The 15,303-nt window shown below is 36.3% G+C and overlaps 2 protein-coding genes across 2 annotated transcripts; one reads left to right on the forward strand and one right to left on the reverse strand.

The window, feature by feature from the left end:
• Positions 1–598: 598 nt before the first annotated feature.
• znf106b (zinc finger protein 106b) lies at positions 599–9,834 on the reverse strand. The gene is made up of 9 exons (XM_049483911.1): positions 9,153–9,834; positions 6,129–6,190; positions 5,733–5,939; positions 4,177–5,292; positions 2,927–3,365; positions 2,722–2,764; positions 2,138–2,286; positions 1,766–1,826; positions 599–1,244 (listed from the first exon to the last, which is right to left on the reverse strand). Exons 1-9 carry the CDS (start codon positions 9,207–9,209, stop codon positions 1,153–1,155), a joined length of 2,226 nt encoding a protein of 741 aa, XP_049339868.1. The 5' UTR covers positions 9,210–9,834; the 3' UTR covers positions 599–1,152.
• An 886-nt stretch (positions 9,835–10,720) lies between these two features.
• Positions 10,721–13,401, forward strand: churc1 (churchill domain containing 1). Its single transcript, XM_022663028.2, has 4 exons — positions 10,721–10,959; positions 11,529–11,664; positions 11,771–11,841; positions 12,792–13,401. The coding sequence occupies exons 1-4, from the start codon at positions 10,921–10,923 to the stop codon at positions 12,882–12,884; spliced, it is 339 nt and encodes a 112-aa protein (XP_022518749.2). The 5' UTR covers positions 10,721–10,920; the 3' UTR covers positions 12,885–13,401.
• The last annotated feature ends 1,902 nt before the right edge of the window (positions 13,402–15,303 follow it).

Consider the following 15,303-nt stretch of genomic DNA (forward strand, 5'->3'; position numbering starts at 1 on the left):
TATAATCCGTTCTTAAACTCTGTTTACTCTGGTAGAAGACTTGCGAGAAAATTGGGTTTTTAATGTTTGTCCCTTGCAGTTATTTGGCGTTTTGACAATTATGATTCAGATTATTTAATTAAATAACTAATACTGTATGTCCAAACATTTGTGGACACCTTTCAGGGGTATTAAGAGGGAGTTAAGAGTGTCTCCCGTTTTCTGCAATTACTTAACATAACATACTCTTCTGGGGATGTTGGAACATTGCTGTGAATTTTTTTTTTTTATTATTATTATTGTTTTATTTTAAGAGCATTCATGATGTTAGATTACTACTTTTACCACTTCGGCTCATCCCACAGATAATAAATGGAGATCAATCCATTCCACTGCAGGTCCACTGATCTTGCATCAGTGATGGGGCACCTTCCAGTAGATGAATTCAATTGATTCAATTCAGGATATTTCTATACTGTAGATCAAGTTGTATTTCACCACAAAGCTTTTAACAATAAGAATCTGTCTGGGTTTATCTCATATAAAGTCCACTGTAAAATGTGTATGTAGGTACTTAATAGCAAATAAAAACCTGATTAAAAACACAGACAAATGAGACTTAGTTGCAACATACTGTGTATTTTTTTGTCATTTAAACAAGCTGTTTTAAATTACAACAACAAAAAAAACTTACATTCACAGCAAAACTGATCTGCAAGTTAAACAGTGCAACATCCCTGATCCAAATAAAAATGATAATAGTGGACAACATCAGAAAATAAATTAAATTATTTAATTATTAAGAAAATTAAATGCTTCAACAAATCACTCAAAAATAACAACAAATTCTCCAAAACAAAATGTCCACAACATAACTCAACTGAAACAACCAATCCTGTCTAAGTGCAGAATATCTCTCCAACATACATAATAATGGAGCAATAAATACAATAAGGGCAGAAAACATTTGATAAGCTATATTGATGGCAGTAAAATGATTGAGGTGCTTATATTGTACGATAGGCTAATGAGGTAATTATTATGACAGAACTAGCAGACATACAACAAAATGCATTCATACAGCAAAACTGAAAACCACTAAAGGAGTGTGTTCTCTGTGTGTGTGGAGGGAAGGGTCCTCAGGATGCAGCACCAGGACTTCTTTACTGGCCTTTAAGAAAGTTCCTGTTGCACTCTGGGGGTATCTGGCACCCTCTGGTGGCTCTCAGTGCCAAAGATAGGAAGATTTCCACATAAGCTGGAATCTTAACAGAATAGTGTAGAACGTGTTAAAGAATGCAGACCCCATTCAGTTCACATTATGTAGCAGTAGCATTTTAGCTTATCAGATCACACACACATGGTGGAAAGAGATTAAAAAATATGACATTTGACAAACCCAAGTATCATCCACTCTTAATCTCTGGAGATTCAGTAATAATAAGTAAACCAGGGCTATACCACTTACACTTATACACTCTGTCTATACATTAATGTGTTTATATGTGCCTCTATATATTAACTCACAGTAACAGACTTACCCCCACCAAAGTTTTGAAAGATTTAAGTTGACAGGTAACAGGTAAATAAGGCTTCCAATTTACTCTATCAGAGCTGCCAACTGATAATTAATGCTGTTTCCATCCTGCTTGTGACTGACAGCTCACACTTTACAAATATGTTTTTCACTGGTATCTTTTCCTGACTGCAAATTTCAACAACAAAAAAACTATTGTGTGTTTTAATAACGCAAGTGTTATTTGAATATTAAAAGAGTGCTTCTTACTTTGTATCCTCTGCAGGACCTCAATGTTCTTAGATATAAGCATGGCCATCTCTGTAGTGACCTAACAACAGAAATTCTCAATTTCAGACATTTAAAAAACATGGTGTTACTTATTGTGATTAACTTTGAGAGTAAAACAATGTTCAGAAATGCTGTTTAGGTGCCAATAGCCTGATGTTCCTGATGATTAATGAATTTGAATCTAATCAATTGGAAAGCGGTTTTGGTCAGCTTTTTTTGTTGCATTCTGAAGACAATGGATTAGTGCCAAATTTAACATTGATCTGTTTTACCATGTATGGAAACTATAATGTGAAATGTGTATTCTGTGTAAACCTAGATCACACACTGGTGAACTCTGCTGCTGCATACCTGCTGTTTAATCTCTTGTAGATTCTGAACGTTGCTGAGGGAAGCACGTAGAGCAGACTGAGCCAGGAGCAGTTGACTGTTCACATGATCCAAATAGGATCTTAGCTCTTCTTCTCTATGAAACAGCGCCAGCAATTCACTTAGAGTGTCTGAGGACAGGATAGGGCAACACACACACACACATACAAATTGACAGATTGACAGTTATTCATATTGTCGGTATAATATTATAATAAAATTAATATTGTAAAGTGAAAAATAACAAAAAATCACTTTTTGTTTAATGTTAAACAATTCTCATATATTTTATATGCATCAAATAAGTAGAAAATAAGATTTAAAAAAAAAGTTTAAAGTTTAAAGGTTTGAAATTTAAAAAATGTAAATAAGCTACATAACCTGTTTCTGGACATTAGATAAAAAACAAATAATGTGACAAGCCATTCCTAATCTTTAGTATTGTCTTTAGAAATTGTTCTATGATCAAATGACTGAAATCTATGAATCAGTGATTGGTATTTAGATTACAGAAAGCGAACTCTTATTTTAATAATTTTTCACCAGAAAAGGAGAAAAACACTTACTTTTTGGAATCTCTATATTCTTAATATTGGAGTCTGGATCATCCTTGGGGGGAGCAACCATTGACAGTCAGATAGTAAAATACATTAAATTAAATAATTTTTTTGATTAAAATGAATAGGTATTATTACTACTGTCACTACTTTTATAACTATTGTACTTCTATCGAAAGTATGTACACAACACAGATCAGTGTATTCCTCATACCTGCTTTTTTGTGTGTCTGAGAGGGTTCAGTACAGATCCGCTGTGCTGTTCTGTACCAGACTCATGCAATTCAGCCAGGGCATTTGCCTCTGTAACAGGCGCAGAAGTTCTGTTTGTCAGTGATGCCATGTTCTTTACGGCATCTTTGATGTCTCCACTTTTCATCTTCTTGCTTTTTATTAGTGGAGTTTTCATCTGCAGTGAAGTGAACTTTGTTACTGATGTCTGATCATTGTGGTTCTCAGAACTAGGACCAGGAGAGGCCTCAGCTGGCTGTGATCCACAGGTGTTCTTACTCAAGGGAACAACTGAGGAAAATGGAGTTCCATCATTAAAGTTGATAGATTCCCACAGACAGCTTTCATCAAAAGCCTCCACTTCATCCAGAATCAGTTCTAGTGGCCCAGGTGTAGGTGGACTCACAAACTCAATCCCGAACCTAAATGAGGACAGCAAGACCAGAATATTAAAACACATAAGACTTTGCCAATAAAACAGGGCCAATGCTTAAATGCTTGCAACATTTGAGAGATCCTCAAACAGATATGTGATTGGCTAATGCGCTAAAATTTTATTAATTTTGCAGTTCAACCCTGTAGAAATAAAGGTTATTTTTTACTCTAATGCAGACTTAGGTAGATGTATAGATTTTATAAACGTCTAAAAATATATCTCTGATATTAATGTTATAAATATTTGACTCAATATATATATATATATATATATATATATATATATACCAGAATACTACACTGACAGGCCAAAAGTCATGGGACAGCAGAGTGTCAATTTATCATTAACAAATGTATGTGTTTATTATAGTGTTACCACAGGGGATGGCTTTAAAAACATCCACACCTGTGAGTGAGGCTAAACACTGGCCAATGTGTTCATGGCAAGGCAACGTGAATTTTGCAGGTATTTAATATTACTCAATCAACAGTGTTTTGACCAGGAATACATCATGGTATGAATTACCACCCACAGTGGACAATACAGTGCATGTTTATGCTTGTGATGAACAGCTTCTGGCTAAAATTGTCCATCCAAGTGACTTTGGCAGAAATTTCACACTTTAACATTTAGATACTAACACGCATTAAACTATGTTAGTATATCCAATAGGTCAGTGCAGCAGTCTTTAGTTTCCATGGGACGTGCCAAAAGTCTTTTGGCATGTCAGTGTACAGGATATCTGCATTACCGCACATTAGCCATATTTGGACATAAACAATTACCAATAGCCTCACCTGGGTAAGCCCTTCTCTTTCTGCAGTTTATTCTTTGTTGCTTCTTCATAAATCTCCTTCCAGTTCACCTTCCACTGGGAGCTTTTAGAATTGATGAGCTTCTCTAGTGCAGGTTTTAATGATGCACTCCCGGTCTTATTTGGCTTCTGAGAGGCATGAATACCTCTAGCAATGTTCAGGTTGGGCTTGCTTGCAACTCTTTTGGTGGCAGATCGATTCAACAAGGCCGGAAGGTTGTGTGTGCTTTGTGTAGAATCTTGGTTTCTGTGCTGGTCGGTCTTGCACTCCTGCAGAAAACCTGCTGTGGGCGCTGCTAGACTGTACCCACCTGAGGGCTTCATTGGTGGAGAAGACTTTTCTTTAATCCTAGCTTCTAGCTCTTTAGTCTTGCGCCACTGTTCTGAAGAACATCCTTCAGGTGTTTTATAACCCAGACATGGCTTCTGCAGAGTAAAGGGTGGTGTCTTTTCTTTGGCAAATTTCTCTGCATGTTTTGATCTGGGTTCATCTGTTGATTTCTTTAGTTCCATAACTCTATCTGCTGCAGAGAAGTCTGAACTTGCTGAAGTACAAATAAAAAGAACCTGGTCCTTCTGTACTGATGGAGACATACTTTTTGGTGTTGTGGATAAGCAGCTATTTACATGTCTATGATCCAATCCAGAAGCATGGAGTGATTGGGTAGGTTTTTCAGAAGCTGTATCCTGAGTCATGCTCTTGTTGGAATGTTGACTGCTGATGTCTGTTTTGAGGTCCACTGTTGGAACATCTGACAACAAAGGTCTTGTTACTGGGGATGAATCTGGAGGGTTAGCATCTAGAATCTGTTCCTTCATTGCTGACCCCCTCTGCTGTGAACAGTCATCATCTTCCTCTTCAGAAATGAAAATGAGGTGAAGTGGTGGGCAACACAGATTAGACTGACGATTAGAGTAGAAATGGTCTGTACAGTCCACAGTCTGGTTGGACTCATGGGTGTCTTCCTTATTTAGAGGTGGTGTCTTGTTACTGCTCTGACTGTTGCTTTGTGTTATCTGGTTATTGTTTGCCTTTATTTTCTTCTTAATCTTCTTCCGTGCCATCCTCCTTTGCTGTTGCTCTTTTTTCTTTTTCAGCCTAAATTTATATATACAGAAAATTAGTCAACCTGGTTTATTGGCAACAACTATATATCAGCTAAGATGTCAAATAGCATAGGAAAAATATGTAAACATCGGTATTATCTAAAAATATGAACAGAATATTTGCACTTAATGTACAGTCAAGAATACACATAATATAGAAGAATATATCAGTGTGGAATGTAGGGGTGAGTAGATATTTGAATAATTTAGTGACATCAATGTTCAGTAATGTGTGTGTGTGGGGGGGGGGGTTGTGCTATTGTGTGTATCATTACTGTCATCTCAAAAACTAATCTTATTTTCTGAAATTGCTCAATTGCATACCCATTTCATTACTAAATAAATAGTGTTTGATCCCTATGAATATGTATGAAGACACTGTTTTGGAGATAGAAAATGCTCTGAAGAAACTTTTGTTACATTAAAACTTACTTTAAGGCAAGTCGTTTCTGATCTCTCTCGGCACAAACAGCAGCCAGCTCATCATCAGTGTAATCCACTGTAAACCTTCTTCCGCTCCACCTGTTTTTCTGAAGGTAAATCAGGTTGGTAATGTGTCCAGGGGTCATGATGTGTTTCTCATACTGGCTCATCCCCCACACCGAAATCCCACAGGCCAAACATTTATGGATTTGCGGACTGTAAATAAAACAGTAACACAACCTTGTCTTTAAAACCAATAACTGGGTAAACCTATACTGAACCTAACAGACAAGCTGTGACTTGTGTATTTGTTCTTAGTACTTTGAGTTTTTTTATTTAAGTAAATATTCAACCACTGTTATCTACAGAGATGCACAGGCAATGTAAAATCAGCAGCCAACCTACCTGCCCTTAAGTTTCTCAATGGCTTCATGGTGTGATCGACTGTGCATATGCTTATCCAAGTTCTGTATAGCAAGGGAAAAAACAGGACTTAAAACAGTCGATTAAAGTTTTATTATGAAACATTCATGAATTCAGTGAAGTCTATATAAAATATTAATGTTTTTAAACATACCATTCAAGTCTCAGCCCAATCTGTTTAAATAAAATTTACAGCTCGTTTTAAATTCTTTAAATTTGCGATGTCACATAAATCATATCTTTTACATACAGTCCCCTACAAAAGTATTGGACCAGTGGCCAATCCCTTTGTTTTTGCTGTAGACTGAATTGATTATTCAATAAACAGTGGTAAATGTCTACGCTCAGTTTCAGATTTGGGTTTTGCTTGGGCATACTGTGCAATTATAATTAAAGAAGTAACCATGAAAACCAGAGAGCGGTCAATGGTTGAAAAACAAGCAAATGTGAAGCTGAGAGAAGATGGGAAAGTCAATTAGAGTCATTGCTCAAATATTGGCCATTGCACTTATATCTGCATGGAATGTCCTGAAGATGTTTTTACTAGTGTACTAAGTAACAGGTGTCAAACAGGCAGACAGCAACAATAGTAAGGAACAAGTTTGTCACCAAGTTTTCTTTCAGACATCCCAATTTGCAAAAAATAATTTCAAGGTTACCCCTGGACCTGGACTATATATATTAACTCGTAATGCCACATTAACTCACTTTAACAGCGGTGGATGTTAATCTACACAGATTTATCTCCTGAAAACTGTTTGTTTGGGTGAGTAAAGCACTTTCAATATTCCAATATTTTTCCAATATTCCAATGTTCCAATATTTTCAACAGTGCGGTTAGCAGTTGCGCGGTTAACAGCAATGTGGTTAGCAGCGCTTAGCACTAGCAAATGCCGCCCGATAGTACAGTTATCGTAGAGCTACAATAAGGAGAGTTACGGTAAGCCAGGGCGCTATCAGCTATCGTTTAGTCACATTTAGCTTGTTTAAATACAATAAACACAGGCTACAGTCTAATACATTCACCTCTAAACGGCAAAAGACTTAGCACTGTGGTTAGCTGTGAATGCTAATACTGCCTCGGTGCTGAATAAACTTCACTGAATCTCCTGTACAATGCTGTACTTCAGCAGAGTGACTTTACTGCTCCTTATAACCTAACTGGTGCAATCCATTCATAAGGCACACTGACGATTTTTGGGAAAATTAAGTGTGCCTTATAGCGTACAAATTGTGGTAACATAGGGCCTGTTTCAGCTCAGGCCATGTGACTTCATACAAAGTCAAACAATCATAACTCATCACGTCATCAGACACAGTGACAAACAGTGTTTTTAACCTATGGGAAAAACAGATATTAAGCCACGTAGGAGTGAATTCTGATGTTTTTTTTTGTGCATAAAACTCTCAAATACCACAAGCAATCTTCAGTATGATGGCCGTTTTTAATAAAACGTATTATTTGAGTAAAAGCTGTAAAAAAAAAAAAAAAAAAATTTTTTTATACAGCTGAAGTGGAAGAGGGTACAGGGACCCTGCTGGAAAAAAGAGCATAGCCAGTTAAAATGGTTGACCATCTCAGATTTTGAACAGCATGGGTATGACCTGGATGACCAGAATGATAACTATTTTATATGTTTTAGCATGGATGACCAGCTTTACAACAGCTTAACCATCAAAAATCTGCTTAGACATCATAAACCAGTTACTAGGAAAGGGGTATTAAGCTGGATTTTTCAGTCAACTATTTGTTGTGTTTGGAATCAATTGTTCTAATAAGTGAAGCTTATAACTGGAAAATAGACAGTAGTTCAGGCAATGCACCAACTAAAAGGATAATATTAATAAATAAAGAAATTAAAGATTAAAGATTAAATTATCTTTAAAACTGAGGGAGTCTTTTTCTCATGCAAATATTGGAGTACATGTAAAAGTATGACAATATACTTTCCAAATATTTTTTTTAATTAATTTTTTTGTTTAATTTTTATTTTAAGGTGTTTTTTACACTAAAAACAAAACAAATAAACAAATCACAACAAAAACAAAAACAATAATGAGGTCAACAAAAATCATTGAAGCCAAGCCTAAATCTTACATATACAGCTCTGGAAAACTTCAGTTTCTAAATCAGTTTCTCTGATTGTGCTCTTTAGGTATATGCTGTGTGATATGTATGAATAGTCCTCCCATATTCCAAATAAAAATATTGTCATTTAGAGCATTTATTTGCAGAAAATGAAAAATGGCTGAAATAGCAAAAAGGATGCTATACTCAAAATACTCAAAAAGATGAGTTTTTAAACCTCAATGCAAAGAAAACAAGTTTATATTCATAAAGCTTTTAGAGTTTAGAAATCAATATTTGGTGAAATAACCCTGGTTTTCATGCATCTTGTCATGTTCTCCTTCACCAGTCTTACACACTGCTTTTAGAAAACTTTATGCCAGTCCTGGTGCAAAGGTTCAAGCAGTTCAGCTTGGATTGATACCTTGTGATCATCCATCTTCCTCTTGATTATATTCCAAAGTTTCAATTTAATTAGGTAAAATCAAGACAATTAACTCATCCTTTTTAAGTGGTTTCTTTTCTTTTTTTCAGAGCTGTATGACACAATAATATTTGAATTTATTATGGCAGACCTAGTCAGCTGTAGGTCACAGCTGGGATCAACACAAACCTTTTGGTTCAGAAGGAGCAGTTTAAAATCCACAAAACACATAAAGTGTGTGTGTGTGTGTGAGTAATGCAGGGCAGAGCAGAAGTATGAATTCATTTAGTTTACTAGTGGAACCTGATAACATGTCTGATACCATGACATTGTGTTACAGAGAGGGAGAAATCTGTTCTTATTTTACTGAGGCAGTAAGCTAACCTACATATGAAGGGGGTCAGTGTGCTCAACTAGCCGACTACTTAAGCTAGTCAGCTCTGTGAGAGAGAGTTCAAACATTTGAACAAACAGCTGTCTGAGGCTCTGAATCCCTCAGTGTTTATATTCTCACCTTGTTCTGGTACTGGAGGAGGCACACAGGACATTTCTGCAGCTGTCTGGTTTTCATGACTGGTGGTGGATCAGTGGATCACAGTGCTATCACACAGCCTGTAGACACAGGAGAAGACACACACATGAGACATGAAGGGGAACAGCGGTGAATATCTCTAAAAACTCAAGCTACAGAACAACACAGCCCTCCCCCTCTCCTTTCTCTCCTCTACACGAATGTGCTGAGCCTGCAGATTACAGTGAGTTCAGGTCAGACACTGCGACCTCTCTGTGTGCCTTCAAAACCTGAACAGCGAGCAGTTCGGCTGACCTCAGATCAGCTTCCACAGTCTGCTTAATAGACAGAATCTCTGTTTTTTTTAGTGAGTCTATTAACATTTTCATGAAAGGCTTATTTTAAATCATTTCAGTCCTGGTTCTGGTGGTTCCAGTGTTTTCCTGCTTCCAGCTCAGAGGATAATTCATTCGATCAGATGATTAAAGCAGGGCGGTGGACCTCGAGCACTGAGAAACAACTGCTCTAAACCACGAGTTACCATCAACTAGCTGTTACAACTGATAAATGGGTTCACCTGCATACAGCAGTACAGCGACGCCTGGTGCTGGATAAGAGGAGTTACAGATTTCACACAGTAAGCTTTCTGTTCCACATATCATACAGTGTTTTGATGGAGTAACCTGAACGTTTCAGGAAAAAAAAAAACAAAAAAAAAAAAACAGAAAAAACAAGCCACATCCAAATGGGCAAATAAATTTAAGTTTAGTCAAATATTGTCATACAGTAACTACAGATAATAAATGTATACCAAATCTCTTTAGAAATACTCATCATGTGACACTAAAGGGAAAAAGCACCTAGAACTACTTAAACCCCTTAATTAAGGGGTTACGATTTTTGTCAAAGACATTACACCCCTAAATCTTGAGGATTTCTTTTTAAACATTACATCAAAAGCTTTCATGTTTGATAAGGGACTTTACTAAAAAAATCATACTTGTAATTGCAACAGAACGTATAGAAAAATAGTCAAGTAAATCGGCAACTCTCAAAATATATTTCAAACAATATTTTTCTAAATACAAATCAACCAGTTCAGGTCCTCAAAACTTTTAGTTTCCTTCTGTTGGTCTAGTTGTCAAACATGCAGAATTTGTGTTGATTCCTGTTACTGATCTGGAATTATTAAGTGGAGTAAAGAGTGAACAGGTAGTTCATCCTAGTGTCCTGTAGGAGATTTCAAAGCCCTCCAATTTTCAGAATGTAAATAAATTTGTAAATAAAAAATGTGATAAATTTGTTATTTGAAGAATCTTAACTATAAGACATTTTTGTGCATCTCAATCCCCTGAGATCTATATAATATATGAGTTTCACATTTTGAACTGAACTACTAAAGTAAGTTTTAATGATACTCAACTTTTTTGAGATGCACTAGCATTTTCGCTTGTTTCATACTTTTTTGTTTACTTTATAATTGCATATGTGTTCCTTTATAGCAGTGATTACTTCGATATTAATTAGCAATGTAGAATTTTCTAAAAAGTAGAAAACATATGTGAACTTTTGACAGGTACTGTAGATGCAGCTCTGCGACATTAACAGCAAATGACTGACCAGCTCCAGTCCACAGCGCGGCGCCCAAACCGAGGTTATCATGTTTTCATCAGTCTGAGGAAAAGCAGAGAGCGGAAACAACAAACAGTCAAGCCTCCAGCTTCTTATATATTATCACACTTTTACGCACTGTTCATTTCAGCCGTTTAGAATGTGCGCGGGCTGTGTGCAGAAACAGTATCCGGACAGGGTGAGTAAACCAACCGACACTCAACACTGTTATTAACCCAAAACACCAACTCTCTCTCTGTCTGCCTGTCTCTTCCTTGTCTCTCTCTCTCTCTCTCTCTCTCTCTCTCTCTCTCTCTCTCTCTCTCTCTCTCTCTCTCTCTCTCTCTCTCTCTGTCTCTCAATATTTGGTGGAATAACCCTAATTTTTAATTACAGTTTTCGTGCATCTTGGCATGTTCTCCTCCACAAGTCTTACACACTATAAGATTCTCCAAAAAATCTCCTGGTGCCAAAATTCAGGCAGTTCAGCTGCTTGTGATCATCCATCTTCCTCTTGATTATATTCCAGAGGATTTCAATTTGGTAAAATCAAAGAAACTCATCATTTTTAATAACATCTTAATAACATGCAGAACACGTACCAAAATGAAAGGATTATATTACATTTCACTGCACTTGATCTGTTTATTGCAAAACAACATTCAAGTGTTTGTTTAAAAACCTTAAAATGCAATCCGCTAAAATGTTGTATTTCAGTGTGTGTGGCAATGCAAATCAAGTGACGTGCTTTCATTGGGATGTTTACAGGGCAACACCTGCCTAGACAATGGCTCATATCTCATGAACTTCCTGGGCTGTGCCAACTGTCAAAAGCGGGACTTTGTGCTGATCAGCAACAAGACCATAGCGGATGAAGATGAGGAGGAAATCGTCACTTACCTCCGTAAGTTATTTTAGGGAATAAAAGAAAAACGTCAGTAAATAAAATGTAACATCTCACAGGATGTCTTTCAGTGTAACCTTAGAAGCACATGTTTATTTTCCCACAGACAAGTGCAAGAATTGTGATCATGTCATCGCAAGACACGAGTACACATTCACAGTGGTGGACGACTATCAGGTAACGACCAAAAATTTGATATATATATATATACGTATATACGTGTGTATATATATATATATATATATATATATATATATACATACATGTAAAGGATTAATAAAAAAGTAATATTTGCACGAAGAAAATATACAAATATCAGTCTGTATTTAATCTGATTGAGTGCTGTCTTGTATATGAAATGCTGGCATTATTCTCACATGCCAAAAGTCATGGGATAGCAGTATGTAAATGGATGATGAAGAGATATCTTGAATACCTGAATACGTTGCCAGGTTGAACACTAGCCAGTGTGCTGAATGGCAAGGCGAGGTCTAATAGTGCGTGTAGCTGGATGGAACATTTAATTTCCGATGTGGTGCAGACACTTCACATTTCTGGAATCACACTGTCGCATGTGCACCAGCAACACATTATAAAGGCCATTACCACTCAGAGTAGACAGCACAGTATGTTGTAATGATCGTGACCAGTGGTAATTGGCTAGAATTGTTTGTTTTTAAATCCGTTTTCTTTACCTACTGCAGTTCAACTTCACAGCTGTATAAAGTTGCAGTTATTGAAGAGTTTTTACAGCATGACTGGTTGACTGTTTTCTGTTATATATGTGAACAAACATTCAAATAAACACAATAGACGATATCATGATTATCAAAAATTATTGAGGTAGTGTCCATTTATTGCCCGATGAGTCAATAATGTAATTATTGTGACAGGCCTAGTCAGTATATATGTGAGGCAGTGCAAAAATAAACAAGCAAGTTTTAGCTGATTAATTAAAAATTGTGTAATATTGTGCAAATTAGAGTTTTTAATCCTTTAAAATACAGGGCTGTACACATATAATTATAGTTCAATCAGGACAGTGGTGTATGACAAGCTTAGCATTTACAAGTAGACCTGCATAAAGTTACTTGTGGTGTTTATATGGCTGTTTGTTTTTCTCTCAGGAATACACAATGCTGTGTATGCTGTGTGGCAAGGCTGAGGATTCCATCAGTGTAATGCCGGATGATCCCAGACAATCCGCCCCACTGTTTTAGGTCACTATGCACAAAAAAGAGAGAGCCTTTTCTGGGGAAGCTTCATATATGCAGGATTCATTTCTTCCGCAATCGGTTTTGGACAAGACCACCATATCCATTTAAATGACCAAGTTAACTTTAAATATTTTACTGCGCTTACAGTAGGCCTCTATTGTTGGTGACTTTCTTTCCTTTATGAAAATGGTTTGCTGAGAACAGTATATGTATAGTGTATATAATCAACTACCAGACATTAACATGTGGTATTTGCCCATCCCATTTCTTTCAGACTTATGAAATAACAAAACTGTAATATACTGAAGGCAGTGTAAATAAAATAGAATATGTATGTTTGAGACACATACAGTGTATAAGAATACATACTTCAGTCATTGTTTCAGTATTTCTGATTGCTGTTTGGATACCCAGTTGTGGCTTCCTTCCTATTTCATTGTATTTCTAGTATAAATGGAAAAAAGACTAAATCCTTTTGTATGCTTTGTGTAACTAAAATAAACTGTATCATGAAACAGTTTACCTTTCAATTTGAGTAGTTATTATGGAAAATAAACATTCTTAGCAAAACAAGCTTATTTACCATTCTTGTGCTGAGCACAGATAAAAAATTGTTACCATCTTTAACCCTTCACTGCAGTGTAAACACACACACACACACTTGAGAGCAGTTGGCAGCCATCGCTGGGGCGAATTATTGACCTTGCTCAAAGACCCAACAGTGGAAGCTAATGAACCCACAACCTTGCAAAAGATGGTGCCATGCTCTAACCAATGAGCCATCACAGCCTTAGGGCAATAATAAGGGAAATGTTTTCTACCAGGTAAAATGGTTAAGAATAAGATTCAGACTCTGATGTGAAATGTGGCCTTGAGTAAATATGCCAAATGATGGTAATGACTTTTATTTTACGGAAAAAGGAAGCTCATTAAACCTTATTTTAAGCTTTTTTGAGTTAGCCTCACTTGTGTTACCCAAACAGTTTACCCCAAGATCATTACGTTCCACTAACTACATCCAGTTTTGATCAGTCCTCGGTCAGCCGAGCCTGGCTTCAGGAATCAAGGCACAGGAGTATACAATATATTTAAGATTTCAGAAGCCAAAACAGTCCAGATATGATGCAGATACAGTAATATCCTTTACCATAGTTGGAGATGTTTGATTTGTGAATCAAAATAAGTTTTCAAGCTAAAACAAAATTCAATACATTATATTTTTCTACACTATACTGGAGTATTATACAACCTTTTATAGTCAACAAAAAAAGTTTACTATTTAAATTAAAATGTAAAATTGTTATATTATTTTATTTAATTATTTTTAAATGACCCATTGAGTCCTCATCATATCACTCAATCATATCGTTATCAAAAATATAGATGATTTATGTTCAGATAAGACAGATATTAGATATTAGTTGTCAAAGTCTGAATGAAAATTTGAGTGTACTCATGTAATACAAAAAAAAATATCATCATCATAACAATATTTTACATGAAAACGTTCTGGGTTCCTGTATATGTATGAATGGGGCTTATTTTACATAAAATGTCTGTAGTTACATTATAGAGATTGAAAGCCCTGGTTCTTATCACCACCACTACAGAAAAATAGGTGGCGTCCTTTATTCCTGCTCACTCTCTGTCTTAAATTTCAGGATTATATCTAAATAAGGCTAAGCCACATAGAAATGCAAGTGTAATCGCTGGTTTGAATCCCGCTCATGCAGGTAGCCCCAATAGAGCACAATTGGCTTTGCTCTCTCTGGGTGGGAAGATGGCATCATCACTTACTAGGTGATGTTGGTCAGCAGCACAGATGTCTGTTAGCTGATGTATCAGAGCGCAGTTCAAAAAGAGGCGGTGGCTGACTTCACATGTATCGGAAAGAGGCATGTGCTAGTCTACACCCTCCCAGTGTTGAGGGCATTGCTTGTGATAGGGTGAGAAATTGGGGAGAAAAGCAGAATAAACATGAAAAGATGAAAAAAATGAAATGTACAAATGTAGACACACCCAAGACAATTAAAATGATAGAAATCCAATCGATTGGATTACACTTGAGGTGTGCTATAACAGTGTAAGCTCATCAGTCTTTTAAAATCACAATAAACAAATGAAAATCCTCTCAGTACAACCCAGCTACTAGTAATAATTGTTTTCCAACTAGTGAATTTGCATGTCCTGTCCTACAGGCAACTGGAGAGGTATTTGATTTAAATTCATTTGGTTTATCTTATCGTGATACAATGTACTTACTAAGCACTTAGTAATAAAATGGGGATAGAAGAAGTAAATGTGCTCTCTCTACATTTCATGATTTCACATAACCCACTCTGAATGAATTTATGAATTTGTTCAGAACAATTCAGTTATGCAGCAATTAAGAGAAAAGGGGGGGTAGTAAAGAGAGCCTACA

The sequence above is a fragment of the Astyanax mexicanus genome, chromosome 1, assembly GCF_023375975.1.
Source record: "Astyanax mexicanus isolate ESR-SI-001 chromosome 1, AstMex3_surface, whole genome shotgun sequence".
Taxonomy (NCBI): Eukaryota; Metazoa; Chordata; class Actinopteri; order Characiformes; family Acestrorhamphidae; genus Astyanax; species Astyanax mexicanus.